This window comes from Nothobranchius furzeri, chromosome 6, assembly GCF_043380555.1.
Source record: "Nothobranchius furzeri strain GRZ-AD chromosome 6, NfurGRZ-RIMD1, whole genome shotgun sequence".
NCBI lineage: Eukaryota > Metazoa > Chordata > Actinopteri > Cyprinodontiformes > Nothobranchiidae > Nothobranchius > Nothobranchius furzeri.
The window spans coordinates 54,791,359-54,816,962 of NC_091746.1; the positions used below are offsets into that span (position 1 = coordinate 54,791,359).

Below are 25,604 nucleotides of genomic sequence, written 5' to 3' on the forward strand. Positions count from 1 at the left end.
AAGGTAAGAGGGTTCACTCTGAAAAAAGTTCTGTACCTTTAATCAAAAGTGATGACATGGCTTGTTTAAAATGAATGGGAACCATCGACATTGGAAACATAAAATGGTAGCGGCTTGAAGACAGTAGTTTTGCAAATTATCTGTCGCTAATGTATGAATATTTTACCTATTTCATCTGTGAATAATTACCAGAGTGAGACATCTTGTTTTACTCCCGAATCTCTGCTCAGGTTTCTCCCAGAATCAATTTGTTCCGTAAACATTTATCATTGGCCGCTGACAGATCTCTAACCTTGTTTGAAATGTCCTCTGAGAGCGTTGGACATGAACTCTGAGCACAACCTTTAGAAAGGACATTAGAAAGCGAACTCTTATAATTTTGTTCATTTAAACCGAGGAGATTCGAGGTCACGGAGGACAAATAGCACCGGTGCGAGTTAGCTAGCTGCTAGCTTTGCGTGAGTTTAAGTGGCAGCTTACTTCAGTTTGAATCATGTCAGGACCAAACGGGGATCCAACAATCTCCACTGATGATGGTATTATCAACGACGACGATGAATTTGGCGAAGAGGGTAAACTTTTTATGCATACTGAGTCATGTTTCTGAATGTTATTTGAATTATTGAGTCTGGCGGAAGCTTTCTACGTAAATCACCAAAGCGTCTATCCTGCTTTTCACCCGCAGAGTACTCCGCCATCAATACGATGCTGGATCAGATCAATTCGTATCTGGATGACCTGGAGGAGCGTAATGACGCACTGAATGGCAAACTTCACGAACTTCTAGAGTCAAATCGGCAAGCCCGTTTGGATTTCAGGGCTCAGCTGGATGCTCAATCGACTCAAGAGGAAGGGTGCACCCAGAGGGAGCGTCAGACCACAGAGGAAGAGTCTTCCTCACCCACCAAAGATGATTTAAATGAATGCGCAGATTCACAAACTAGTGACAATAGTCGTTAAACGTGGTGTTTTGTTATCAGTACTGATTCAGGCAGATTCTGAGATGAGATCGATTAGTCGCCCTTGATCAGCTTGGGTTTCCTGTCTGTCCTGATTATTTCCGTGAAGCTACATTCCATTTGGCAGACACTCAGTCCAGCTTTCCACCGGTGAACTTTGACACGCTGGTGTTTCTGTTCTATGCAGTTATGAGTTTATTGACCCAGACTTGGAACATTCTGAGTAAAATGTGTTTGTGTAAAAATGTGAAGAGAATTAAAATATTTATCGCAGTTAAAACTGCAGCATCACTGGGGTTTTCAGTGAAGATACCTTACCTCATTTCTGTTAACATTTCCCTATAAATGCTCCAAACATTTATTATTACTCTAAAATCAAAGAGCCATGCATTTCATTTAGAGCAATAACCAAGGCCTGTTTCACAAAATTAACCAACCTCGTCATTTTTGCATGTTGATCACAGATAAACTGAGGGCGATGGCATGCGCTTAACATCAATTGTATCTACTTTAAAGTAGGTTAAATCACACTTCAGACCTTTATCCAAAACTAATTCCTAGCAGTGGTTACAAAGGGTAAATCTTAAGTTTAGGTTGAATTTAATCTAACATTTAAAATAATGAAAAATGATCAGTCTTTGACTTGAACAGTATGTTTCAAGTGTAAAACCACGGAGAGGAAAAACGACATTCCAATGAGTCATGGATCATTATGGGATTTCAGACATTTTAATATAAATTAAGATTACTCCCAAACAGAAAAAGAAACATCCAAAAATACAATAAACTTCCAGCAGTTAGAAAACATCACCTGGTTGTTCATCTCTATTTTTTCAGTAGCTGAATAAAAATACAATAAGAAACAGTTTTGCTTTTTGAAATTCTCTGCCCGTGTTTATCCCACTCCTGATCCACTCAGGTTGAAACGAAGAGGAAAGTTCAAAACACGTCTCGCTCCTTCAGAAAGCATTGTCGCCATGACTACAAGGGCAGCTGTATCCTCCACTATAATAGAAGATGAATGTTTCCAGAAGAGCACACACTCGATCACGAAAAGGGAAGGAACAGGTCCTGGTTCCCACTTTGTGACACAAAGTTACACACTTGTATAAACTACTGCGTGGAACCAGTTCTTTCAAATGCTACATTAAACACTCAAACACACGTCATGAAAACTGGTTTGGGATTCTCTCACAAACAGAAACCTTCTATTAGGAAAGGAAAACCAAACGATAAATTAGAACCAACTACCACTAACAGTATCAATGCTCAGTGATGCATTTGATGTCAATGCAAGCTCTTCTGTGTTCTAACTGTAAGCACGCTTTCCAAACGTATAGAGGATCGGAACACAGTACAGTCTTTGTGGTTCTGACACAGTCCATTCAGTACTTGTTTCTTTATGGATTCTGAAATCCGCCTCCAGAAAAAATAACTAAAAGTCTCAGAGGGACTCAGAGACGACTGCTAGTTTCACTTTAGAGTGGTTGGAAAAAACCTCGCATCAAACATTTTTAAAGTCATCTGCAGCTCCATTCAGCTTCTTTGTAATTACTGAAGGCCAATGAAGATTTTTACTTCAAACTAATGCACAAAATTGCAGACAGTTTTTTTAATGACCAAACAACGATTAGATTAATTAAACCAAAAGCACAGTTTCAAGACTTTAAAACCCCCCTGGTCAGACGCTAAATCAGGCTACATTCTACACTCGAGCTTGCTAAAAGCTACGTGGTCAGCAACGGGGGAAGCGTTTCCACCAACACATTAATGCAGTCTTTGACAGTTTTAGGTGGCTTTAGCTTGAAATGCATCAAAATCTGACTACAAGCTCCCACCGAACGGCCGACTTGTGGGCAGCAGGGTGGAAAATGAACATTGTTCTGTAGAAAGCTACAGAAACGCATTTAGAGTAGTGACGAGCGTTGTCCCGCTGTGTGATTATGTGGTTTTCAGAGGTAAAACTACCAGGAGCCTTTTCCTACTCAAAAAGTGACTATAATGATAAAACTGACACTAAATCTGATAGGTAAAGGAAATGGCCCGTTCTCACCTCAACAGTCAGCTAACGTTTGTAATGGATGTTTGCCTTCCACCCTGCAAGAGTGATTCCAATGAGTAGTACTGTAATTCAGTAGCTAGACTTCCTGTTTGCTGCCGTGCGGTTCCCTCTGACTCGTCAGCTCTGGGGGGATGATGGGAGGCCGAGTTTTTCCACTGCAGCAACACATCAGATGGTTTCCGTTCCACTTTGTGTCTTAGACTCATCGTCTGTTTGTGGCCCTCGTTGACCTTCGTTTTGCTGTAGGCTTTGCCCTCCCTGTGCCATTCTTCTTTATAGCGGGAGCCTCCTCCTCCTCCTCCTCTCCATTAGACTCTTCAGCAGCAGCTGCTGCTGCCAGCTCTGGGTCGACCACCTCAGCTGGACTCTCCTGAGCTGTGATACCACAATGAAGACTGGCGTCATCATCTGAGCAGCTGGTTGCTAAGATGCCTATGTCTTGTGAGGTCGAGTGGGTTTCTGGTTCCAGCTCCTTCTCCTTCTGCGTTTTCAGTCGGCTGACTGCAACGACGGGCTCCATCGTGCAGAGATTAGCAGCTTCACTGGAGTCAAAGGACAGCAAAGCTTCGCCTGAACTGTCTGTGGAGGTTTCCGTTACTGGTTTGAAGCCGTCTGCTGGTGGGTCGGATTTCCCAGATGACTGAACAGCTGCTGATGTTTGACTCATTAATTCTCTGTACCTCTGAGAAACACAAAAACTCCACAATAAAGCACAAACAACTTCAGATTAAATTCTCTAAATATATAAAATAAAATAAAAAGTACCTTAAAATTCTCTAAGTGCTTGGGTGATTTGCAGTGAGTGTGCAGAGCAGAAGACTCGAGGAGGTAAAACTTGTTGCAAAGTCTGCAGATAAAACCTGCAACTGGATCTAAGAAACTGGATCCTGTCAGTTAAAAATGGAGAAAAGGGATTTTTCACAAAAAGATTCTATTCTGAACGAGTGGAAGAGCAGAAGTGAAAGATGTACCAACCATAGACTGTGTCAGGCTCATACTGCTCCTCACTGGCCAGGTCGTTTAAGGTCACTGCTGAGTGGGAGGACCAGGCATCCTGTAACAGTTAAAGGAGCTGATTGTAGTTTTTAACTAACTGTTTATCACAAACAACAACAAATAATCTGCAAACAACCTCTGTGTCTCCTCCGTCTCCTCCCTCCTCCTGCTTCCCCTCTAATAAAAACCCGTCCATGTCCAAGGTGCTCAGTTTGGTCAAAGCCTCACAGCCTCTCTCCTGGAGCTAATAAACAGCAACAAAAACGAGGGAAAAGGGAACAATTTAGCTTTTCTTTCCTTCTAAAGAAACATTTTTGCAACCATAAGAATAAACAATCCAAGCACAGATGTGTTCTTCACCTTCTGTCTGTGCTCTTGCGAGTGCAAGTGCTCCAAAAAGTCCTGGGAGGTCTTGAAGCGTATCTTGCAAACGGCACAGACGGAGATGTCGATTCGACATGCAAGCTGAGGAGCAAGAGAGGGACGGGTGAGTCTCATCGGACCAATCACAGGAAACGAACAGGGTTTCCTCGGATATTCTACCTTGTGCTCCTCAGAGCGATGGTGCTCCACGATGCCACCGGTGAAGTGCGTGCGACAGGTGGCGCACCAGTGCTTCGGGTCTTTTTTCTCGCTGTCAAACGACACAGATTGAACAGGAAAAGATCACCTCTCACCTTCTAAACACAAAATACGGCATTCAACAGAAAGATGTGAGCAGAGAAGGTTTTGATGCATCTGAGGCTGACCCGTCCTTGTTTGCTCCCTGAAGAGACTCCTGCACTCGCGGCAGCAGGGTGACCAGGCAGGCGTTGCTCATGTGCTGGATCTCCATCATCCTTTGCTGGTGGGAAATACTGTTCATGTGACTTCTGAAGTTCTAAAACAAACAGGATGGATTTAAAGGGGAATCACCCATCAGCAAACAGAACGGACGCTTGTGTTCAGCCTACCTGCTGGTTGTGGCAGGTGATGCTGCAGAGGTAGCAGTAGAACTTGTTAGAGCTTTCTGATGCAGCTTCCTCCTCTTCCTCCTGGCTCTGTGGTGAATCCAACAAGGCATCTTTGTTTTCTGAAGCATCTTCTGCTGGTGACTCTTCCTGCAGCTCGGTTCCAGTCAGCTCGCAGGAGGGCGACCGGGTCGGCAAGCCGCTGTAGCTCTGTTCAAACGAGCAGAAATCAGTGCCGACAAAACCGATAAGAGCAGGGATTATTTGGTGTGAGCTTTCAGCAGGGTCACCTCATCAGCTTCAGTCTCCTCTGGACCCTCGACGAGATCTGCTGGCTTGTTGGAACTTTCATCCTCCTCGGTGCTGCAGCCTGGTAAAGGCTCTGAAGACAGGAACATAAATGAGGTCGTTTCAGTGATGCCACTTTAAAGTAAACAAGTTTTCATAAAATGATAAAACCCACAAATATTAGAAGGTTTGCGTATTTTACCTGCAGGCTGGGTATCCACGGTGTTGCTGTCGCACCCTGAGTGCGTAGTAGTGACATCATCAACCACACACTGATCTTTAGACTCCTGTGACCTGGGATAAGAAGAAATGATCGTTTATACAGCACCTCTCAAGATAAAAATCACGAGGCAAAAATAAATAAAAATAATAATTAAAAACATTACGACAATTAAAAAAGATATCATAACATTGGGAAAGTTAAAAAAACTGCAATGAAAAAAAAACGTGAGGAAAGGGAAAACGAAGAATGAGGTCATCAAAAATATAGATGTTACAAATGTACAACCAGACAGAAAGCAGCTTTATTTTTACTTAATTAAGGACTTTAACTCCTCTTTAATATATCAGGACAAAAATCCACTCGTGTGATATTTAAAGAGCAAGTCACCCCCAAATAAACTTTTTTTTTGCTGATAAACTAAATAAACGAGTGTCTAATCGTGCTGCAGACACGTGTCGTCAATAATTTGGCACTTCAGTGCATCTTAGTTAAAATTTAAATATTCTGCCTAAAACTGGCAGTGTTGTGCCGTTGTCAGGTAAAAACTCTGCACTGTATTCTAATTTAAATCTGCCACCGCTATTGGCTAAGAGGTATGCTATGATGTAAACTGGTACATTATGATGTCACAATGCTGTCGTGAGCCTGTGGCTGTGTCTCAATTCAGGGTCTGCATCCTTCGTCGGCCGGTTACGTCACAACGCCGCGACTAGGCCTGTCCCAACTGGAAGACTCCTTCAAATGCGGTCGACGAATCCGGCCTTCTTTTCGCCTGAATGAAGGATGGGTCCGGTGTATCCTTCAATGGTTTACATTTCAAAAAGAAGCCTTGCGGGCCGGATGACAGAACTTTTAAAAACAATGGCGGACAGTGAAGCGGGAGCTGTCGGAGAGGATTGCGCATATAAATGTCAGTATAAACTTGAAAATTGTTAGGTTAAGGGCTTTTGGTGATACATGAACGTTATTTTAGTTAGAAATGTTACAGTAAAAGTGCTTGTATTGCGGTCTCGGCTCGTATGTTCGGCCGCTCGGTGTCGTACTTCTCTCGCGTTTTCCCCCTGATTTTAATAGAAGTTTGTATTTTAGGAACAAAAGAGAAAACCAGGGAATTTATTAAGCTTAGGGCGGAGATGGACCACATGATCACTGGAGCAAAGCATTCGGCGGCTGTGGCATGGAGGTACAATAACATCTCATATTTTAAGTTTAGTTTTTTCTGCAAAAACATGAAAGGAATAACCCGTTGTCCTCTTTTCTCTTCCTGTTTTATTTTTCTTACGTTTGTTAAGACTATTCTGGAGAAAATGGGCATCCAGGGGAAGGTGACAGCGATGACCAGCTCCTGGAGCTGATCAGGGAGGACATGAGGCTGCAGAGGGAGGCAGAGCAGCAGAGGGCCCAGGAGAGAAGGGAGAACTTTGACAGGCTTTTTACTTTGCTAGAAAAAATGGTTAATAAGGATTAAACATGTACATATAAAAGAAATATCTAAATAAAATCAATTCTGTATTAAACACTTGAATTCTATTTTTGTTTACAAATGTGAATTGTTTATTATTAAAGGGTATCTGCTGGGTCTTGAAAAGTCTTAAAAGGTGATAAATCTGTTTTGGTCAAATTAAGACCCTTAGAAAGTATTAAAAACTATTATCACATCTTTGCTCAGCTTGCCGAAAGTATTTTCTCTGAATTAGCTCTCCAACAGTCAAGGAAATGATTAAAAAGCTAAATAAAACGTCGAGCTCCATCTTTTAAAGTTCCTTCTCCCTTCTGCTCAGCGGTTCCTCAGTTGCTAGGCGACAGAACGTTCGCCGAGGGAGTGGCGGGAATTCATGAAGGCTAGGCCTGTCCAAATTCACAGCCGTTAACATCCGGTCTACTCGGCCGACGGAGGACCCAGCCCACGTCGGCCGAGTAGGCTGGGTCCTTCGAAGGATGCAGACCCTGAATTGAGACACAGCATGTGTGTGTGTATTTGTTAGCAGCTCCGCCCTCTCGGTCTGCCAGGCAACAGCATTTGTTGCATTTTTCAAACATGAAGTGGGAGTGGAGTTAGAATCTGGTAGGGGTTGACTTGCTCTTTAAAATCAGTATGAAGTTTGAGTAACTGCAGCCAAATATGATAAAACATTCATGTTGCCATGGTGATAAGGAAATAAGACTGGGTTGTCTTGGCTTGAACCAACAGACACAATCATATGTTAGCACACACATGTCAGACTCAAGGCCCGCGGGCCAGATGCGGCCCGCGGAGCATTTTTATGTGGCCCGCGAGATAAATATCAAAAATATATTAAAACTGGCCTGCTGGCTGATTTTACCGCAAATACTTCAACTCCCATGATGCTTTGCGGCGTCAGGGCGGAGCCGATGCGCCCCCTCCTTTGTGTTTTTTCCAGCGCCTGCTGCCGGTGTGCAGCTCCGCTGTCTCGGACAAACTAAACACTCCTCTCACTCAGCGCCGAGTTCACTCAGCTGTTTTCTGACGTTGAAGCCCAGAAACGGAGATTCTAGCCGCTCAGTAATGTGTTCACGACTGAAAGAGAACGTTTTCCAACTAACGTCCAGACAGAGCCGATATAACTCCAGCGAACAGCGACACGCTCAAACCAGCATGACTCTGTGGTTGCTGTCGTTGTGTTTCCTCCCCGACACACAACAACGTGGTCAAGCTGCTCAGACATGTTCAGCAGCACAAACCTATGAGAGCACCTGTTGTCATCTAATGTTGTCATTATTATGATGAAGATGAACAAAACAACAGGAGTCTCCTCCTCAGCTCAGATCAACCCCATGATGCAGGTATCTGGCTGGAACAGGTGAGCATCACAGTAAACCAGTGCAGCAAACTGAGCTTTAAATATGCTGGTTTTATGCTCTTTTTCTGCTCCAAAACATGAAAGTTAACAGGTGAGATGTTGCATTTTCATTTAAGATAAAATGATATTTTTATTTTGTTGTTGGCCCGTGAGAAAAGATTTAAAAGATTCAAAGATTTAAAAGATTTTAAAAATGCTGATTATACCACAAGTAATGAATACCACTGATGCCTTTTATTTAAATCTGACTTGCTCGTGTGTAATTTGGTTATTCCACATTCAGTGTTAATGCAGAAATAAGTTTGTTTCCAAATTTAAAAGTTCAAAATTGCATATATGTTGATAAAGAAAATGTGCAAATTTGCCGTCACTTTTTCAAAGTTTGGCCCTCGACTCCGTCCCAGAGTTTCATTTCGGCCCCGTGTGAGTTTGAGTTTGACACCCCTGTGTTAGCAGAATGCCACAAATCTTCATTAAAGGTAACATTTCCTGTGATTTTGTAAACAAAAACACACTTGGAGAGGATATTTTTAAGAAAGTGTAATTAGTGTTATTTATCAGTGTTTCATCTCAGGTTCTTGTAAAGAAAAAATAGATGAACACTAACAATTCAGATATTGTTTAAATTTAGCAACAATTCCCAGCACCAACATAAACTATAGACCCATTTCCACTATCGTAACTTCAGGGTACTTTTACCGAACCTTCCCGACATTCGACTGCCTCCATTTCACCGGGCCGGCCCAGATGGGGGGTTTTCAAGTACCCCCGAACTAGGGTATGCAATCTGAAAATGCTTGGTAGAGTGGCTGGGCGGGGCTTGTGGTTAACTCGTGCTGATTGGTTGTAACTCAGCAGGAAATGACATCAGCTGACGTTGCCAAACAAACAGCATTTGAAAATTTTTAAAAGTTGCTTTGAGGCAAACTGGAAGAAACAGAAAATAAGCTGCATTGATGCATCTTTATTATCACCGTTTCAAAACTCAGCTACGAAATATTCGGTGGGAATCCCAACATGACTGTGTAATTCATGCCGTTCCTGCGGGGGCGCCATAAACATTGTAAAATACAGCGCTCTTAGACGGAATAAAATATCTTAAATGTTATTAATGCCCAAGTATGGAAGCCCATTTCTGCCACTTTGAAAAATAAACAACTTCTATCTCATAATTATGACTATGACTTATGAGATAGTTAATTCATAACTATGAGATAATGAAGTCATGATAATGAGATACAAGTGTTTTTTAATCAGAGTGGCATGAATGGGCTTCCATACTCATAGCTGTGGGAGCCTTTCGGTGCTGATCAATGACATCACTAACGACAACAATGATCACAATATACTGACATCTTAGTCCTGAAATGGCTGATTTTGTATGGAGACACAACGGCTGAGCAGAGTCATCGTACCCCCCCATGAAACTCTTATATTGGAAAAGCAGCTACTCTCTACTGTAAGATGGATTGTTTTCTAGAGAAAACAAAACAAAACAAAACAAAAGAACAAGAAGAACCATTAATGCTTGAATATATCAGTGTTCTCACTCTTCTGTCTTTTGCCGCTTTGCTGCAGGTTCTTCAGAATGTTCCTCAGAGGGCTGCCCATGCACTCCTCCTCCCACAGCATCATCTGTCAGAAGAATATTTACCACTTTAATGTGGATTTATATTTCAGCACTTAACTAAAAACAACAGGTTGAACTACAGCACCACCTGTGAGAGTTTTGTCTTCATTGGTCCTCAGATCAGCTGCTGGCTGGTTGTCTGTGCTTCCTGCTGCCATCTGACCGCTGTCCCGCTTCCTGTCTGTCTGGAGAGGAGCTGCAGCATCCTGTCCACAGAAAATACGACTCCAAATTGATATTTTATAGAGAGACTACAATTTCCTGAAAATGGTGGCACAGATGTTTCGATATTGAAATATTCACAGATATCAAAATGAAAGATCTCCTGTTTTAAAATATTTAGCAAATATATGATAGCAATAAAAATCTGCTTCTATTATAATCAGCTTGATTAGTTTTTGGTTTTATTAATAATTATCTAACATTGTCTAAATAGACTTTTTCTGGCCTAACATTTTATTTACTCCAGTAAAATCAAACTGAAATAAATCAAAATTAAAATCTAATTAAGCTATAAAAATATGGCATCATAAAAATGCCTGAAAATTCAACTTCACAATATTATGCAGCAAAATTGTGATGATTTCCCATGGCACAACCATTTATGAGCATTGTTAGTGGTTCTGATTGTTAGAAACTCAGACTGAAAACCTTAAATGAGTCTGGTGTTATTACTGTGGTAGAGATGGAGGAAGAGGTGGAGGCTGTGGCTGTGGAAGGGGTGGCAGAGGCGGAGGAGGTGGAGTTGTAGAAGCGAGAATGAGGGTGGAAGGGTCGTGCAGCTGGGAAACCCATCATGGGGGACTTGATGGCCATCCCCATGGGGACCGGCCCGAGCAGGGACGACCTGGCCCCTGCGGTAAAGAACTGTCGGAACTGCGTCCCGCCCATTGCAAAGCCTCGCATGCTGCCTAAATGAAAGCAAAGCATGACAGCAGGAAAACATGGCCACTGTTAGTCATGTACCGCATCGAATCACAGGCTAAAGTCATGTTTTCCAAATGTTGCTTTCTGTACGTTATAATCTAATTTGTACCTTGCATCTGCTGCATCATCAGAGCTCCCTGCAGCATCGGATTGGGGGCAATGATGGTTGTTTGGGTCGCCTGGCACAGGTTGACCATCCGAGGAGGAGGGGCAGTCTGAGGAGGAACTTGAATGGCTCTGGACAACAAACACACAAAAGTTTGGAACCTTTACTTTTAACAGACATTTCTGCAAAAAGACCTCAGGAACTACACATTTTCTCTAGAAATGCTACTTATGCAAAGCTGACAAAAGCCATAATTATTTACACATTAATAAACACATACTTTCCACAACTCTCAGTGTGTGTACAGTAATCCCTTAATCGGATAACCTGATACTTTATATGAATCAGTGTCACTGGTCAGTCATAAGGCATAATTACACTCAGATAAAAGAAAAATCTATGTTATAAACTAAGTGGTTAAAACTGTGGCTGATTAATATAACCAAAGATCTTATGTAACAATACGGCTCTGGGGAAAAAAATAAAGTAAGAGACAATAATGATTATATCTGTCTATTTTAGGAATAAGATTTAAGAAATTAATTTACTAATCTGGGCTTTAAAATTTACTAAAGGTATTTTAATGAAGCTGAGACTATGCATATTGGCTGAAATGTGGTGTTCTGTTGCAGCTGTGTTTTATATTAGCTTAGTTAATTTTTGTGTTGATAAAAATGTGCGAAAAGGAACATAAAACACTTTTTATAAATAATGTAATACTTGACCCTAAGGTTTGATTGGTGTAGCTTAGCCAGACCAGCTAGCTCATTTCCTCCACAGTAGGCCTTACGTGATCCCCGGTGTCGCGTTACCCGGCTTACCGCTGTGTCTGGTGGTGATGGGCGACATGATGCGCCGGGGGCGGCTGCGGAGGAGGAGGAGGCTGCTGCTGCAAAAAATGTTGTAGCTGTCGGAGGTGCTGGTGAAGCTGCTGCTGTTGCTGCTGCTGATGGATATGTGGGTTAAACATCCCGGGGCTGTAAAGTCCTCCGCTGGTTTACACCGGACTGTTGGAACCGCTCGGTGCCACCTCCTACAGTAGAAACGGGACCAGAGGACGAAATACTTATTTGATTGGACCAATCATTCAGTGGATGTGCATTAAAGCACACAATGACACTGCGCAGTCCATAGGTTCACAGGTCCTTCTCCCATTTCATGGAAACTAGCTAATGCTAGCACACACTCCAGCAAATATTTCTTTACATTTCTGCTTCCAAGTCAAACTTTATAAACAATGCATCGTGTTTATTAGCTCACCTGCACGAAACTAACACAAAAACCATGAATTAATGTCGAGTTATATGTATTAAAGTGCCATAACACCTACTAATGTTACACCAGACTAAACACAACAGCTATTATTAGCATAAACCGATAGCATCGAGCTATTTCACAGACCTCGATCATTAGACAACTTGCAATATTTTACCTCAGGCGTCCTTCAGTTTTTACAAACAATGGTCAAAAGAAACGTAGCTAGAGTTGTTGATTAACCAGCTAAAGTCAACAGCTAACTAGACTGTTACTAGCTGTCAAAGCTGAGGCGCATGAAGCTATTGAACAAAATCTATTAATTATATCGCCCCCTGGTGGTGGTCTAGAGAACTGAAGGACACATATTCAGTCTTCAGAAAATTTAAAATTAATAGAATTTCTAATAATAATACCAGATTTTGGGGTGTTTGGTTATTAAAACAATTGGAATTTATTTTAATTATAGTAGTTTAATTTTTTAAATCTTTAGAATAGAATAGAATAGAATAGAATAGAATAGAATAAGAAAAGAACAGAATAGAATAGAATGTATTAATCCCACAGTGGGGAAATTCACTTGTTTACCAACCTACATAAGAAAATGTTGTAAATTAGAAATAGAATGTTCTCGCCAGTGTCAGGAGGGAGAGTTGCTTTGAGTAAATGTTTGTTGTAGTGAACATCAAGATTCCCAACTTCCTATTGGAAAACACCACAGCATTCAGAACGCAGATCGAGGACTCATGCACAAATATCTCATTTGGCTCAGAGTTTGTGAAAAATCAGACTATAAATAAGGCGGAGGGTTAGACAAGAAAAATGAAGGGTGCATTGTTTTTTGAGCAACCTGAATACAAACCAAGTGGAGAAATTCAAGCATTTCGATGTCACTAATAAGTACAAAATGCTACATTTGTGCATGAAGACCTCATCCCTTTTAATTATTGTAAAATACTTTAAAATATCATTTACTATAATCATCAATAATTTTCTCCCACTAGCAGTTCATTTTGGGGACATTTGTTTATGAACACCTCCCCTAAATCCTAAATAAGTTTTGAACTTTGTGTACTTTTCATACATAATGTTGCCGATTTGTTTTGGGGATCATTTGTTACAGAATAAATCATGGCTGAAGAATGATTGCAGTAGGTTTTCCAGAGAGCAAACAAAGTGTAGAGGATAAGCCATCTCCATGTTAGTTAATGTGTAAATAGAGGAAACGACACCACTAAGCGATGAGGTTTTGGTATTGCAGGAATCTCCTCAGAAAATCCAGGAGATCATCCTTCTCTTCCTCCTCCTCCTCCTCCTCCCCTGCGGCGCAGAGGAGTGTCGTGTAGAGGGTTCTGGTGTTCTGACACACTGTTAAATCGTTGTAAATGAGGGATAAACCCGACAAATAAGCCACCGTGAGCACAAATAAGAAATAAAGCTCCCTCTAAGTGCGAGGGCGGCGAGCAGAGACACGGGAGAACAAATAAACAAACCCGTCCTTGTTCTGAGAAGCCGAGGAGGACTACTGCACCGCAAAGATGGGGAACCGGGGAATGGAGGATCTGATTCCTCTGGTGAACCGCATGCAGGATGCTTTCTCCGCCATCGGACAAAACGCGAACCTGGACCTGCCGCAGATCGCGGTAGTGGGCGGCCAGAGCGCAGGGAAGAGCTCGGTGCTGGAGAACTTCGTGGGGAGGTAAGTCGCTTTTGCTGGCTGATGGTTGGTGATGGTGCGCCTCCACCGCTTTGTGGACAGGTTCAATGTCATCACACATTATAACCGAAGATGAAAGATCTGTCTAAATCAGGGCCCACTCATTTATTCACTTTCTTTTTTAAGTTAATTTCATTGACAGAAGCAGGAGGAAGGGGATTATTTTGTGAGGCCTACACAAATCCCCAGTGAAGTTTATCTGTTTACACCATGATGCCTGCTTTGACCAAAGAGCATCATAAAATTACTGTAAATTAACTAAATTCCTATTTAACAAGACATTTGTGCTTATAGCTAATTAAAATATAATTCTGATTAATCCTATATTTAAAATGGTTTTCCATTCCTTGTAATGAATATAATAATGCCCCTGAGGCTCTATGAGAGATGGAGTTTCTGTCTCTCTGTGTTGCTCCTGTGACAAGGCTGTTTAATTTCAGAGCTGCAAACCTGGGGTTTGCTGTGTGGAGAGCTTTCAGTTTTGCAAACTTGCATAGATGTTATTTCTGTCTGCCAGAGCTGCTGCTGCGGTGCTGATAAGTACAAAACAAAGCAACGGAGAACAAATCTGATCTGTTCTGCAGTTCCTGATGACCTTGCAGTGAGGGGGGAAGAGTCCACTTGAGCTTTGAGCCCTTTCAGCTCAGCTCACCCATCTGTTTGAGTGGATGGGAGTGAAACCTGCTGCATGCACGCACCAGACTAGACAGTGCAGATTTTGTCATTTAGCAGTATTTTTTAAGGCTTAAGTACATTTTCCCTGTGGTCACAGAGCAGTTCCCATTAAAATGTTATCCCTCAGTTCAGCAGATGTGGGTTTCTTCTAACCCAGACGTTCTCAGGTAGATTTATAAGTCCGCCACAGTTCACCTCATGGCTGCTAATCTCCTCACTGTGAGTAGGTGAGGCACGCCCACTGTTTTCATGTTCATTTAATCTCCACACACGTGGCCCTGCACAACCACCAGTAACAGGCAGGATGATATAAGCTGCACAGCTCAGGGTTGGACATGACAGCATTTCCTAAAATACTACAAATATACCAACAACTAAACAAATGTTTCAGGAAGAACTTTTTTGGTAAACAAACCAAAAATCATCAGGATTCGGTGAAGACTTCCACCCAGCAACTTTTTTAAATGAGAGAGAACATATAATGCAAAACACACCTTTTTGATCCTTTTGGGCTGCCATGTGGGTCTTCACTGCCTCCAAAAAACACTCCAAACTTGGAAACCCGTCCTTCCATTTTCTGTCAGTGTTTGGTTTTAGGGATTATGTTCCTAAAACAAGCCATTTCAAAAAGTCCCCATTTGTGACGTCACAAATGGGGACTTTTGAAACATAGAATAGAACCACTTCTCACATGCAAGAGAAAGTAGAGCTGCTGCTGGAGGAGCAGCAGCAGCTCTACTCTGAGCTCCTCCTGGATTTCAGAGCTTCTGAGCCTGAGCAGGGGACAGGTGGGCGTGGTCAGCAACAGCTTGCTTTCTTAAAGTGACAGAACCCTGAAACGGCTCATTTTGGAAGGTACTAAAAACGTCTAGTATAACATTTCTGAAATCTCTTTATGTGAGAAGAATATCCTGTAAAAAACTTGATGAACATGTTTTGAATCGACCATAGGGCTGTTATAACTTCTATCATTTTTATTTTAAAGTTTACACTAAGAAAAAACACTTGGGTTCTATTTCAGAACTCCTTATTGGACAGTAACAGAGCAGAGCAAGATAAATCTATAGATAAATGATATTTAAAAATGTGAAATGAAACAAATTCATTATCTCTCAGAGGCCTCTCTCAAAGTTTTATAAGAAAAAATATTTGGAGTTATTTTCCGGTATTTGGTCAAAACCCAAATGACTCTTCAGTCAGACACTTGTATTAAGTGATTTTGCACAATCCATCTTCCATGTTTCACGTATATTGAGGATGTTTATATTTGTTTAATTCCAAATAAAACAGCTCATCTAAACATTTTCATCTAAATATAAATTTGCATATAGCCTATATAAAAAAAGATCAAAGCTACTTCTTTGTGTTCCATTGGTCATATCAGACTGTATCATCTCAGCTGTTGCCATAGAAACAGCTTGGTTATGATGCCTCTCTGAGGGAGATTTGACAGACAGATGATTTATCTGCATTTAGCAGTAATACAAAATGCTGATGAGCATCCTGCAGTGTTTGTGCTCAGTCACCCTCTTAGTGCAGTTGCAGTGATGACCACATGCATTTTTTGAGACATTTTCTTTTACCTGACATATTTGAGGTTTCTATTATTTCTGGGGCTAACTGTAATCTGGCAGATTTGACGCAAAGACACAATCAGTCTGAAGATGTTGAGGTACTAACAGTATAGGAGATAGCAGCTAATTGAATTTGTTGCTGTTGCAGCCCTGCTTTAGGTTTTCTAGCTGCTGTTTGCTGCTCAGCTGTTGGACCTTTCGTCTCTCAGTATCTTACGTCTCTGTTTATATTTTGATCAACTGGTGCTCTGCTGCATGAGTTTAAACTCTAAAATATACAATAATATAATATGTAATGCTCAGATAAATAAAGCATTCCATATAAAGGTCAGTCAATAAACATATATGTTGTGTGTGGATGTGTGTTTGTGTGTGGGTGGGCTGGTGTTGGTGTGTGTGTGTCTGCTCTGTCTTCTCGATCCCCAGTGAGTCGTGGAGGATGGCTGCTTATACTGAGCCAGGATCCTCTGGAGGTTTCTTCCTGTTAAAAAGGAGTTTTCCTCTCCACTGTCACTAAATGCTTGCTTAGTATGAGGATTAGAGGTGGGAAAAATGATCGATTCTAAGATGCATCGCGATTCAGCCATGCATGATTCTGCATAGATGCAGCAATGTGACATAATGAGATTTTCTCCCTATGTCTGTCTATGTCTATGTCTATGTTCTGGACGTGTGAGGACAATAAAGTTTTGAGGTTTTATAATTACTTCTAGGGGCAGAATTGCAATGACATGCACACTGCGTTGCCCTAGCGCCAATTTAAAACAGAAAAGGCAGACAGGGATACAGGGCGAACATTACCAGTAATCAAAGATGTACCTGTTACATTTAAATCGGATGTCTGGGCTAATTTCGGTTTTGGGATCCTGGATGTGAAAGAATCACTTAACACAGTATTTGTTTACTATTTTTAAGTTCAGTTGTATTCTTTCTTAAAGCTGCTCTACAGAAAACGTTATTTCTTATATTATTTAATTATAGGCAGCACACTTTAAAAATTGTTGCTCACTATAGTGAATAGATGCATGTTCCGTTTTTCAGGGATATTGAAATAAAAAAGAAACTGAAAACTATTCTACTGCTTTTATTATGTAATGAACATTTTTGTGTGAAGAATCGTGATGCATTTCAGACTCAAATCGAATCTTTAGTCAGATAATCGGAATCGGATCGAATCGTGAGGCAGGTAGAGATGCTCACGACTGATGAGGATTGCTACAAAGACTCTGACACTAGTCAGTGACTTGATGTAATCTGCTGGGTTCCTTATATAGGAAACTTTTTACTGATTGGCTTAATGAACTGACCTGTATTGGAATGTTTATTATGTGAAGTGCCTTGAGACGACTCTTTTCGTGATTTGGCGCTATATAAATAAACTTGAATTGAATTGAAAGTTGGTACTTTATTTATTTATTCCGTTACTGTTTACTCACAAAAGGAAATACAAATAATTACATTTAATTACTGAAAGTTTACATTTTAAATCAATAAAACAAAGACATAAAAAGGCAGTAGAATCTGTGAATGTTTGCCATTTTTCGAAATAAAAAAAATATAGTGACTCTACTTTAATTGACAGGAAGATTACGGCTCTTTAATTATTTTATTTAAATATAAAAAACAATGAATTTCATGGGTATGAATCGGCACAAACGCAGGTTTACGAGTTAATGTTATTATTTTAGACAACCACGAGTCTAATTATCACACACAAAGCAGCTTGTGTGTTCAGTCAAGGTGGAAATAATGTCAAGATATCTTAGTTTTAAAAATATATTATAAGCAAATAAAACAGGAAAAACAGAGCTAAGAAATTAAAAGTTAGAGTACAATCTGATGAAAGCTACAGTAGTTTCTAAAAGAACCTGTCTGGATTTAGTTTTATTCATTTTTTATTTATTTTCGTGTCATGAGTGTGCAGTTGACTTTGAAGAACGGGGGGAACTGACCCAGAAATAATACAAAATGCTGTTATATTAAAGAAATAACAAAAAAACAATACATTATTGTCCAATTTCTCTACTGGAGTGTTTCAAGAAGGATTGATTTCCCTCTAGAAAGCATCACCCAGCATACTTTAATCCCCTAATAGCTACATGAAATGTTCATTCTCGTTCAAACAAGTTTTCAGCACCTTGGACAGCTCACCAACAGACACAAGCACAGCTGGTTTCCTTCAAACAGACAAGAACATTCCCTCTTAAAAATCGTTTTCATAACAGTCCTTGTAGATATTCTAGAATATCAAAAGCTCCCCAGACCTGAATCACAGGATTTGTTGTAAAAAGTGGCATGGGATATTTTCCTCAATCGTGTTTTCAGTGCAGATTGTTTCTATTCTAAGAGATAAAGGAGCAAATCAGAACAGAATGAAACAGGTCATAAAGCTTTTCTGTGATTAATCAAACCCAGGTGTGGTTTAGCCAGCTAGAGCCTTTAGTTGATGATGAAAGCTGCTGCTTTTGCACAACTAACAACAGAAGCAACAGCATGAAGGGCTGGGGTTAGGTGTTTCTGCCGCCACCGCTCAACCCCCACACTGAGCCTCTGAAATAAAAATGGTGTCATGTTACATCATACAGAGAGTGGCGGCTGGTCTGAGAGGCAGGATAGTGAACTGAAGCTGCACAGAAACCTTCACTAGGGTGAATAACGAGTGACGTTTCCCGTTTAAAAAAAAGACTTGAGCAAACAGATGATTTTGAGTGTTATTTTTATTTAAAAAATAGTAGATAACTAACAATTGCACATTTTACATAATTTTCTAAAAGATAAATCACATATTATTGTGACATGGTATTCATTTTTATTATTTATTATTTTACTTTAAAATAATTATTTATTGGATCATTTTTGTTACTTATAACAATCCTGTTATTGTTTTAAACACTTCAAACATTTAAAACCATAATAGTCAAAATGTTCTGAGGAGCAATCATACATTTTTAACAGTTTAATCAAATTCTGCATGTTCAATGACAGCCTTTGAGGCCAAAACCATTAAATAATTAGATTATGTTACCTAATCTAATACATCTAATCTAATCTGACCTAAGACCATCTAAACAATGTATTTATTGGTCCAAGACAATCACTTTTTAAAAACATTTTCACTATTTTCAGTTAAATTGATTTGTGCTTTTACATGTAATACGGTAGTTCTGGTCCTTTCATGTCATCAAACAAAAGATATATATTATAAATCCTCCATAACTATTCCGAATAAAATCAAGTTTCATGTTTTCAATAAATATCTAGAAGATAATTTTTATCTGCAGCTTTTAATTTTCTCTTCTTCTTTTTGGATTTTTTTTAGCTTTTCACTTCAACCCCTTACCCCTAATAATCAGACTAGGGTTCAGGGTCCGTTAGGGGTTGGTTAGGTTCAGTTGCAGAAAATACAGTTCAAGCCTACATTCATACTAGCTAGCTAGTTGCACAGAATTCTAATTAGGAGGCGGAGAATTTCTCAAATTAAGACTTTCTATTGGCTCCCTATATCCAAATACAATGTGACAACCAATCACAGTGCAGAATTTCACAAAATCCCACCCCAAACATTTGCATGTGGCACACAAGTTAACATGCTGGCCAGAGGAACCTCAGCTAGTGAACTAGTGGCTTCAGTGTGACACTTACATGTATACTTGTGAAGGCGGAACTGCTCACTAGTTAACTAGTGAGGGTACGAATGCCCACAAGTTGACTAGCGAGGTGCAAAATAAGTGTCACTAGATCACTAGTGGGCCCCAAAATGCCCACAAGTTAACTAGTGAGGTGCAGATATGCTCACTAGTTAACTAGTGGGGTGCAGATTTGCTCACTAGTTAACTAGTGCACCCCGAAACGCCCACTAGTTAACTAGTGAGGTGCAAAAAGCATCAGTAGTTAACTAGTGAGGTGCAGATATGCTCAATAGTTAACTAGTGGTCCCCAAAACGCCCACTAATTAACTAGTGAGGGTGTTGCAGACCTTACTAGTTAACTAGTGGCATGCCTGTTTTGCTCACTAGCTAACTAGTTACACCTAAATACACATACAAGCGGATGCCCCGGACAGAGAGTGAAAAGTGGACATGTCTGGGGAAAAGAGGACATATGGTCACCCTAGTTTAATGTAAAGCGGGAGATTACAGATACAGTATTTTGCCCATGCCCTTGCTGCCCTGGGCCTGGGCCCTTTAGAGTTCATGGGCCCCTGGGCAATTACCCAGTTGCCTGTATGGTTAATCCGGCTTTGGTTACGGATTAACGTGTTTCACAGTTTTAAGTGTTTTTTCTGTTGACATGCATACAAAAATTACGTAAAAGGAAAAATTAAAATAAAACACAAAACTAACATGTGTGAGCTGGGCTTGAACCCACAATCATTACCATCTTAAACCACTAGACCACTAGCTATTAGTCCCATTAACCCCATCGCAAATTCATAGCTTCGAAGCAACAGGTGAGCTGGCCAACTTTATAGCAATGTAAGTGAAATATAGCCCTTTTTATTACCGTATTTTAAACTTATCGCTTCCGTACAAATGTAAAACAATATATCCGACGAAGATTTCTGCGGAGTATCTACATTCCCTATCAACAGAAACAGACATGCTGTCTGCCGCTGCCTTCAGACTGCAGGCTTTTTCAGACTAATAACTGAAAAACTAAAGACTGTACATGTTAACTTAACAAAGATTACAGCAAAACACAACTTTCTCGCTGCAAATGTTGTCAAAACATATTTTTATGCTCAAGCAATCTTAGTTTATCAAATTTTTTCTTAGAACAGCCTGAACGGAGTCCACCATACTTCTTCTTCTTCTTCTTCTTCTTCTTCTTCTTCTTCTTCTTCTTCTTCTTCTTCTTCTTCTTCTTCTGGTTTATTGGCGGGTGACAACCAACTCCTAGGTGCATTTCCGCCACCTACTGTGTGGGAGTGTGAGTCGCGATTGGGAGAAACTGGTCTAATTAAAATCTAGTTATGAAATTATGAAAAAATTCAATCAGTAATTTATAAACACCCAATCCTCCAATTAATAAATTCCTTAAATTAAACTCTTCAGTATCTTTCAACTTTAATTGTCTAGATAATATTTTCCTGTTCTGTATATATTTGTCACAGTGACACAATACATGTTCAAACGTTTCTCAATCCTTTCTACAACCAAACATTCCTGTACTATGTTTACATGTCATAAAGAGAGTACCGTTTAAACCCGTATGCCCCAATTTCTGTCTCAAAATTATCACTTGATTCCTATTACACATTGGAATGGTTTCCATTTTACCCACCCTGTCCCTAGTTTTATACAGATGTCTTCCCATTGCCTCTCTCATCCAATGCTCTTGCTATTTTTTCATAAGAATCTTCTTAACATAGCCTTTAATTTCTGCCATGCTATACAGGATGTCCACCATATCATTCATTCAAGTAGCTTGTTTAGCATAAAAATTCCACCATTTTGTTGCCCTCTACCCCTCCTATGAGCTGGAACCCACATAAACCTAATCAATCTTATGTAATCTGAACAAACATTCATATGTTTCATATAAAATATCCCTTCTTGTAGCTGATGACACCGTACTCATTGATGTTAATGCCGACATGGAATCTGAACAAATAATACAATTCCCAATTCTGTTTTGCTCTATCCACTGTAAACTAAAAGAAATAGCTAACATTTCCACTGTGTAAATTGACAAACCATTGGGCGTTCTACTCTGAAATTGTTTTATGTGAGAGGGATTTAGAGCACAGAACTTCATAAACACGTTTGGAATTGACCATAGGAATATTACAACTTTGGAAAAAAGTCAAAACTTTTTCTTTTTGAGTTCATAATTTCTCAACGTTGGAGGATCTTTGTTTAACATCCTGACATTAAAGATGGTGGGCGATATGACAGGCTTTTATTTCCGCCTGGAAAGGATAAAACTGCCATAAAGACGATGTTTTATCACTGTCAAAACCAAACTAATGAATGAAAAAAGTCATGTAGTTTGAGTTTTTAAGGCTAAATGGAGACAGGTGATTCTCCATGGCGACCCCTGAAGGGAAAAGCCAAAAGAGAAAAAAAGAAGTTGCTTAGTTTGAAAAAAATGAGTCCAGAAGCTACAGTATTTGCAAAGTTGCAATTTAAATAAAGGACAAGGTTTTGTTTATTTCTTTATTTCACGATTTTAATATTTCAACAACTTTTTTTATTTTTAACTCTATTTTGACATCTTAAACTTTCCTATAATGAAAACACTAAATTTAAAAAAAGCTAATAATCTGTAACATACAAAGGTTGCACGAGTTTTGTAGTTAACACTTAACTGTCTTACTTCTTATGTGAAAGGTTTCAGACATTAGAGAAGTGCTTCGGACAAATACTGACTGATTGTTTTACTGCTAAAAGGAATCTTAATGTTTGTGTGTGTGTGTGTGTGTGTGTGTGTGTGTGTGTGTGTGTGTGTGTGTGTGTGTGTGTGTGTTCATCCCCCACCTCACCAGTGGAGATTTAACAGAGGTAGGTGGTGCTGATGGGGGCTTTCGTCGCTCACTTGGAAGGGATTAGTTCAATCAATCAATCAAAGCTTTATTTATATAGCGCCTTCCGCTATATAGTTACATGATGAGAGAGGGGAGTTGGAAAAACATCAGAGTGTTAACAGGAAGAGTGTATAGATTTATTTTTATTCCAGTTTTTAAACAAAATTTGAGCAGAAAAATATTAAAAAGAAAAAAATCAAGTCTGTCTGCAGGGTCTGCCCTCATGTGAGGGATTTCTGTGTCACCGGTTTGAAGAGGGACCTGCTGCTAGGACCATCTGTCTGTTTGAAAAGGCCTCCAAGTGGGAGAAAACACACACACACACACACACACACACACTCACACACTCACACACACACACACACACACACACACACACACACACACACACGCGCGCGCACACACACACACACACACACACACACACACACACGCACACACACGCACACACACACACACACACACACACACACGCGCACACATACGCACACACACACACACACACATACACACACACACACACACACACACACACACACACACACACACACACACACACACACACACACACACACACACACACACACACACACACACACACACACTGAAAAGATTCCCTTTGCAGAACCTAACCAAACACTCAGATAATACTTATGAACTAAGCTCCAGCAGAGTGAGCCCTTTCTATATTTTAATGCAGCAAACTAAGAGCCACAGATCATGAAAACACACACGCGCTTTGTTCGCTCTAAAACTGGAAAATGTTCAGCGTCAGTTACGGAGCATCCAAAGCTTTCATACCCGCAGTCTGGGGAAGTTTGCACCCTTAAATGCAAAAATTAGGCCAATTCAGGTTTTTTTGGAAAAGAAAAAGGAAAAGCTTTATTACAATATTCATGAAAACATTTAAGTAATGTGTGAATTCATCTGCAGCATCCTTATTGTTCACGCACCACTAAATGACAGCTGTGCTGTCGGCTGGTTGAACGCTGACACTGAGGTTATATAAGCGACTGAGAGGAAATTTGTGCTAATACATCAAAACAAAACACCTAAAACTGCTTTAACTCCTTAGAAAAGATCAATTCAAGAAACGCATTTAGTTTTTCTGCCCTCTCTTCTACTCACTACTATCATCTGTTTGTGTGTTTCAGGGATTTTCTTCCTCGTGGTTCTGGTATTGTGACCCGCCGTCCTCTGGTTCTGCAGCTGATAAACTCCCCCACAGGTGAACATCAACAAGTCCTCTCTGTATGGCTGTTTTTTAACTTCATAGACGTGAACACTAACTAAAAGTTAAACATGTTCCATTCATAAGAGATTTATTATTAGTAGGATTTTAGGCAACAGGAATCCTGTAATGAGTCTGCATTTGGGATATGAATACCCAGTTTAACTGGTGCATCTTAAATACTGACGATTACAGTTAAAAATAACAATTTTATCAATATTTTGGTGAAAAATGATTTGGCAAATTTCTAAATGTTATCGATCTAAGTTCCTACCCTCACCTATGGTCACGAGCTTTGGGTGGTGACTAAAAGAACGAGAACACAGATACAAGCGGCCAAATTGAGTTTTCTCTGCAGTGTGGCTGGGCTTTCCCTTAGAGATAGGGTGAGTCATCCGGGAGGGACTCGGAGTAGACCCGCTGCTCCTCCACATCAAGAGGAGCCAGTTGAGGTGGCTCGTGCATTTGATTAGGATGCCTCCTGGATGCCTCCATGGTGAGATTTTCAGGTCATGTCCAACCGGGAGGAGACCTAAAGGGAGACCCAGGAAACGTTGGAGGGACTATGTCTCACAACTGGCCATAGAGGAGCTGCCCCAAATGGCTGGGGAGAGGGAAGTCTGGGCCTCCCTGCGTAGGCTACTACCAACGACCCAACCTCGGATAAGCAGCCGAAAACAAATGGATGGATGGATTTGCTCGACACAATTATGTGATAAAACGACCTTTCTGACATTCACATTAATACATTACTTTCTAAGTCAAGTCAAGAATTGGGTTTCTATACCGCAACAGGTCATCCTTTATTCATTCTGCAAAGCAAACCTTGGTCAAAATGACAATCCTTTCCATCTTAGATTATGGTGACATCATTTACAGGACTGCTTCCAAAAAACTTCTTCATAAACTCAAAGTCATTTATCACTCAGCAGTCTGCTTCGTCACTGGTGCCCCTTTCACTACTCATCATAGTGACCTGCACTCACTTGTTAGCTGGCCATCACTCCATTCCCGCAGGATGTTACATTGGTATCAATATATATACAAAACAATCATCGGTAGAATATCGTCATATCTTTGCTCATCACTTCCAACAACCAGCGCAATTTACATTTAATCTCTATGGTTATTCCTAGGGATGCAACAATACCACTTTTTGCTAAACCGATACGATACCGATACTTGGATCTGAGTACTCGTCGATACCAATTACCGATACTGATACTTGTACCACACAAAAAATGCAATGATTTGGATTACAGATTTTATTTTCTTCTCTGCTTTCAACAGGAAAAGACTGTGAGGTAGATAAACAATAAAATATATGAATAGAAATGATCACAAAACTAAAATATTAGGGGAACAGAAATGACAAGTTACAGTGAAGCCATTTTCAAGCAACTGCATTGGTATCGGTTCCTGGTATCGATTAACTTTTACCGATACTGGAATTGGTATAGATATCGGCACCGATACCGATACTGGTATCGGTATTGGCATCCCTATTTATTCCCACAGCTCGCACCTCCTTTGGCTACTCCTCATTCCAGTTTTCTGCTCCCAACGACTGGAATGAGCTGTAAAATTCACTAAAGCTCACTACCTACATCCCATTATCTACCTTCAATAATTCATAGCAATCAATAGTTTCTGATCAATGTGCT

General features: G+C 40.3%; 3 protein-coding genes across 14 annotated transcripts in view; 2 read left to right on the forward strand and 1 right to left on the reverse strand.

Moving 5' to 3' along the window:
• The first annotated feature begins 218 nt into the window (after positions 1 to 218).
• On the forward strand, positions 219 to 1,250 carry bbln (bublin coiled coil protein). The gene is made up of 2 exons (XM_015942568.3): positions 219 to 572; positions 686 to 1,250. The coding sequence occupies exons 1-2, from the start codon at positions 494 to 496 to the stop codon at positions 958 to 960; spliced, it is 354 nt and encodes a 117-aa protein (XP_015798054.1). The 5' UTR covers positions 219 to 493; the 3' UTR covers positions 961 to 1,250.
• Positions 1,251 to 3,088: 1,838 nt separating this feature from the next.
• Positions 3,089 to 12,533, reverse strand: ciz1a (cdkn1a interacting zinc finger protein 1a). Of its 2 annotated transcripts, none has more exons than XM_015942557.3 (16): positions 12,396 to 12,533; positions 11,785 to 11,996; positions 10,967 to 11,094; positions 10,606 to 10,841; positions 10,019 to 10,136; positions 9,851 to 9,935; positions 5,458 to 5,549; positions 5,258 to 5,349; positions 4,971 to 5,177; positions 4,767 to 4,897; positions 4,561 to 4,651; positions 4,378 to 4,482; positions 4,154 to 4,261; positions 3,997 to 4,075; positions 3,787 to 3,908; positions 3,089 to 3,703 (listed from the first exon to the last, which is right to left on the reverse strand). In XM_015942557.3, the coding sequence occupies exons 2-16, from the start codon at positions 11,931 to 11,933 to the stop codon at positions 3,224 to 3,226; spliced, it is 2,223 nt and encodes a 740-aa protein (XP_015798043.3). In that variant the 5' UTR covers positions 11,934 to 11,996; positions 12,396 to 12,533; the 3' UTR covers positions 3,089 to 3,223. The 2 variants fall into 2 exon arrangements, with proteins under 2 accessions (XP_015798043.3, XP_015798034.3); XM_015942548.3 differs by having other exon boundaries at positions 10,582 to 10,841.
• A 993-nt stretch (positions 12,534 to 13,526) lies between these two features.
• The window catches only part of dnm1a (dynamin 1a), a 59,087-nt gene continuing 47,009 nt past the window's right edge, over positions 13,527 to 25,604 (forward strand). For 10 of the 11 annotated variants that reach the window (XM_070552332.1, XM_015942589.3, XM_070552335.1 and 7 more), the window contains exons 1-2: positions 13,527 to 13,916; positions 23,864 to 23,937. In XM_070552332.1, the coding sequence (XP_070408433.1) occupies positions 13,756 to 13,916; positions 23,864 to 23,937 (235 nt within the window). In that variant the 5' untranslated portion in view covers positions 13,527 to 13,755. The remainder of the gene's footprint in view (positions 13,917 to 23,863; positions 23,938 to 25,604) is intronic. The other variant, XM_054744378.2, reaches the window with a different exon arrangement.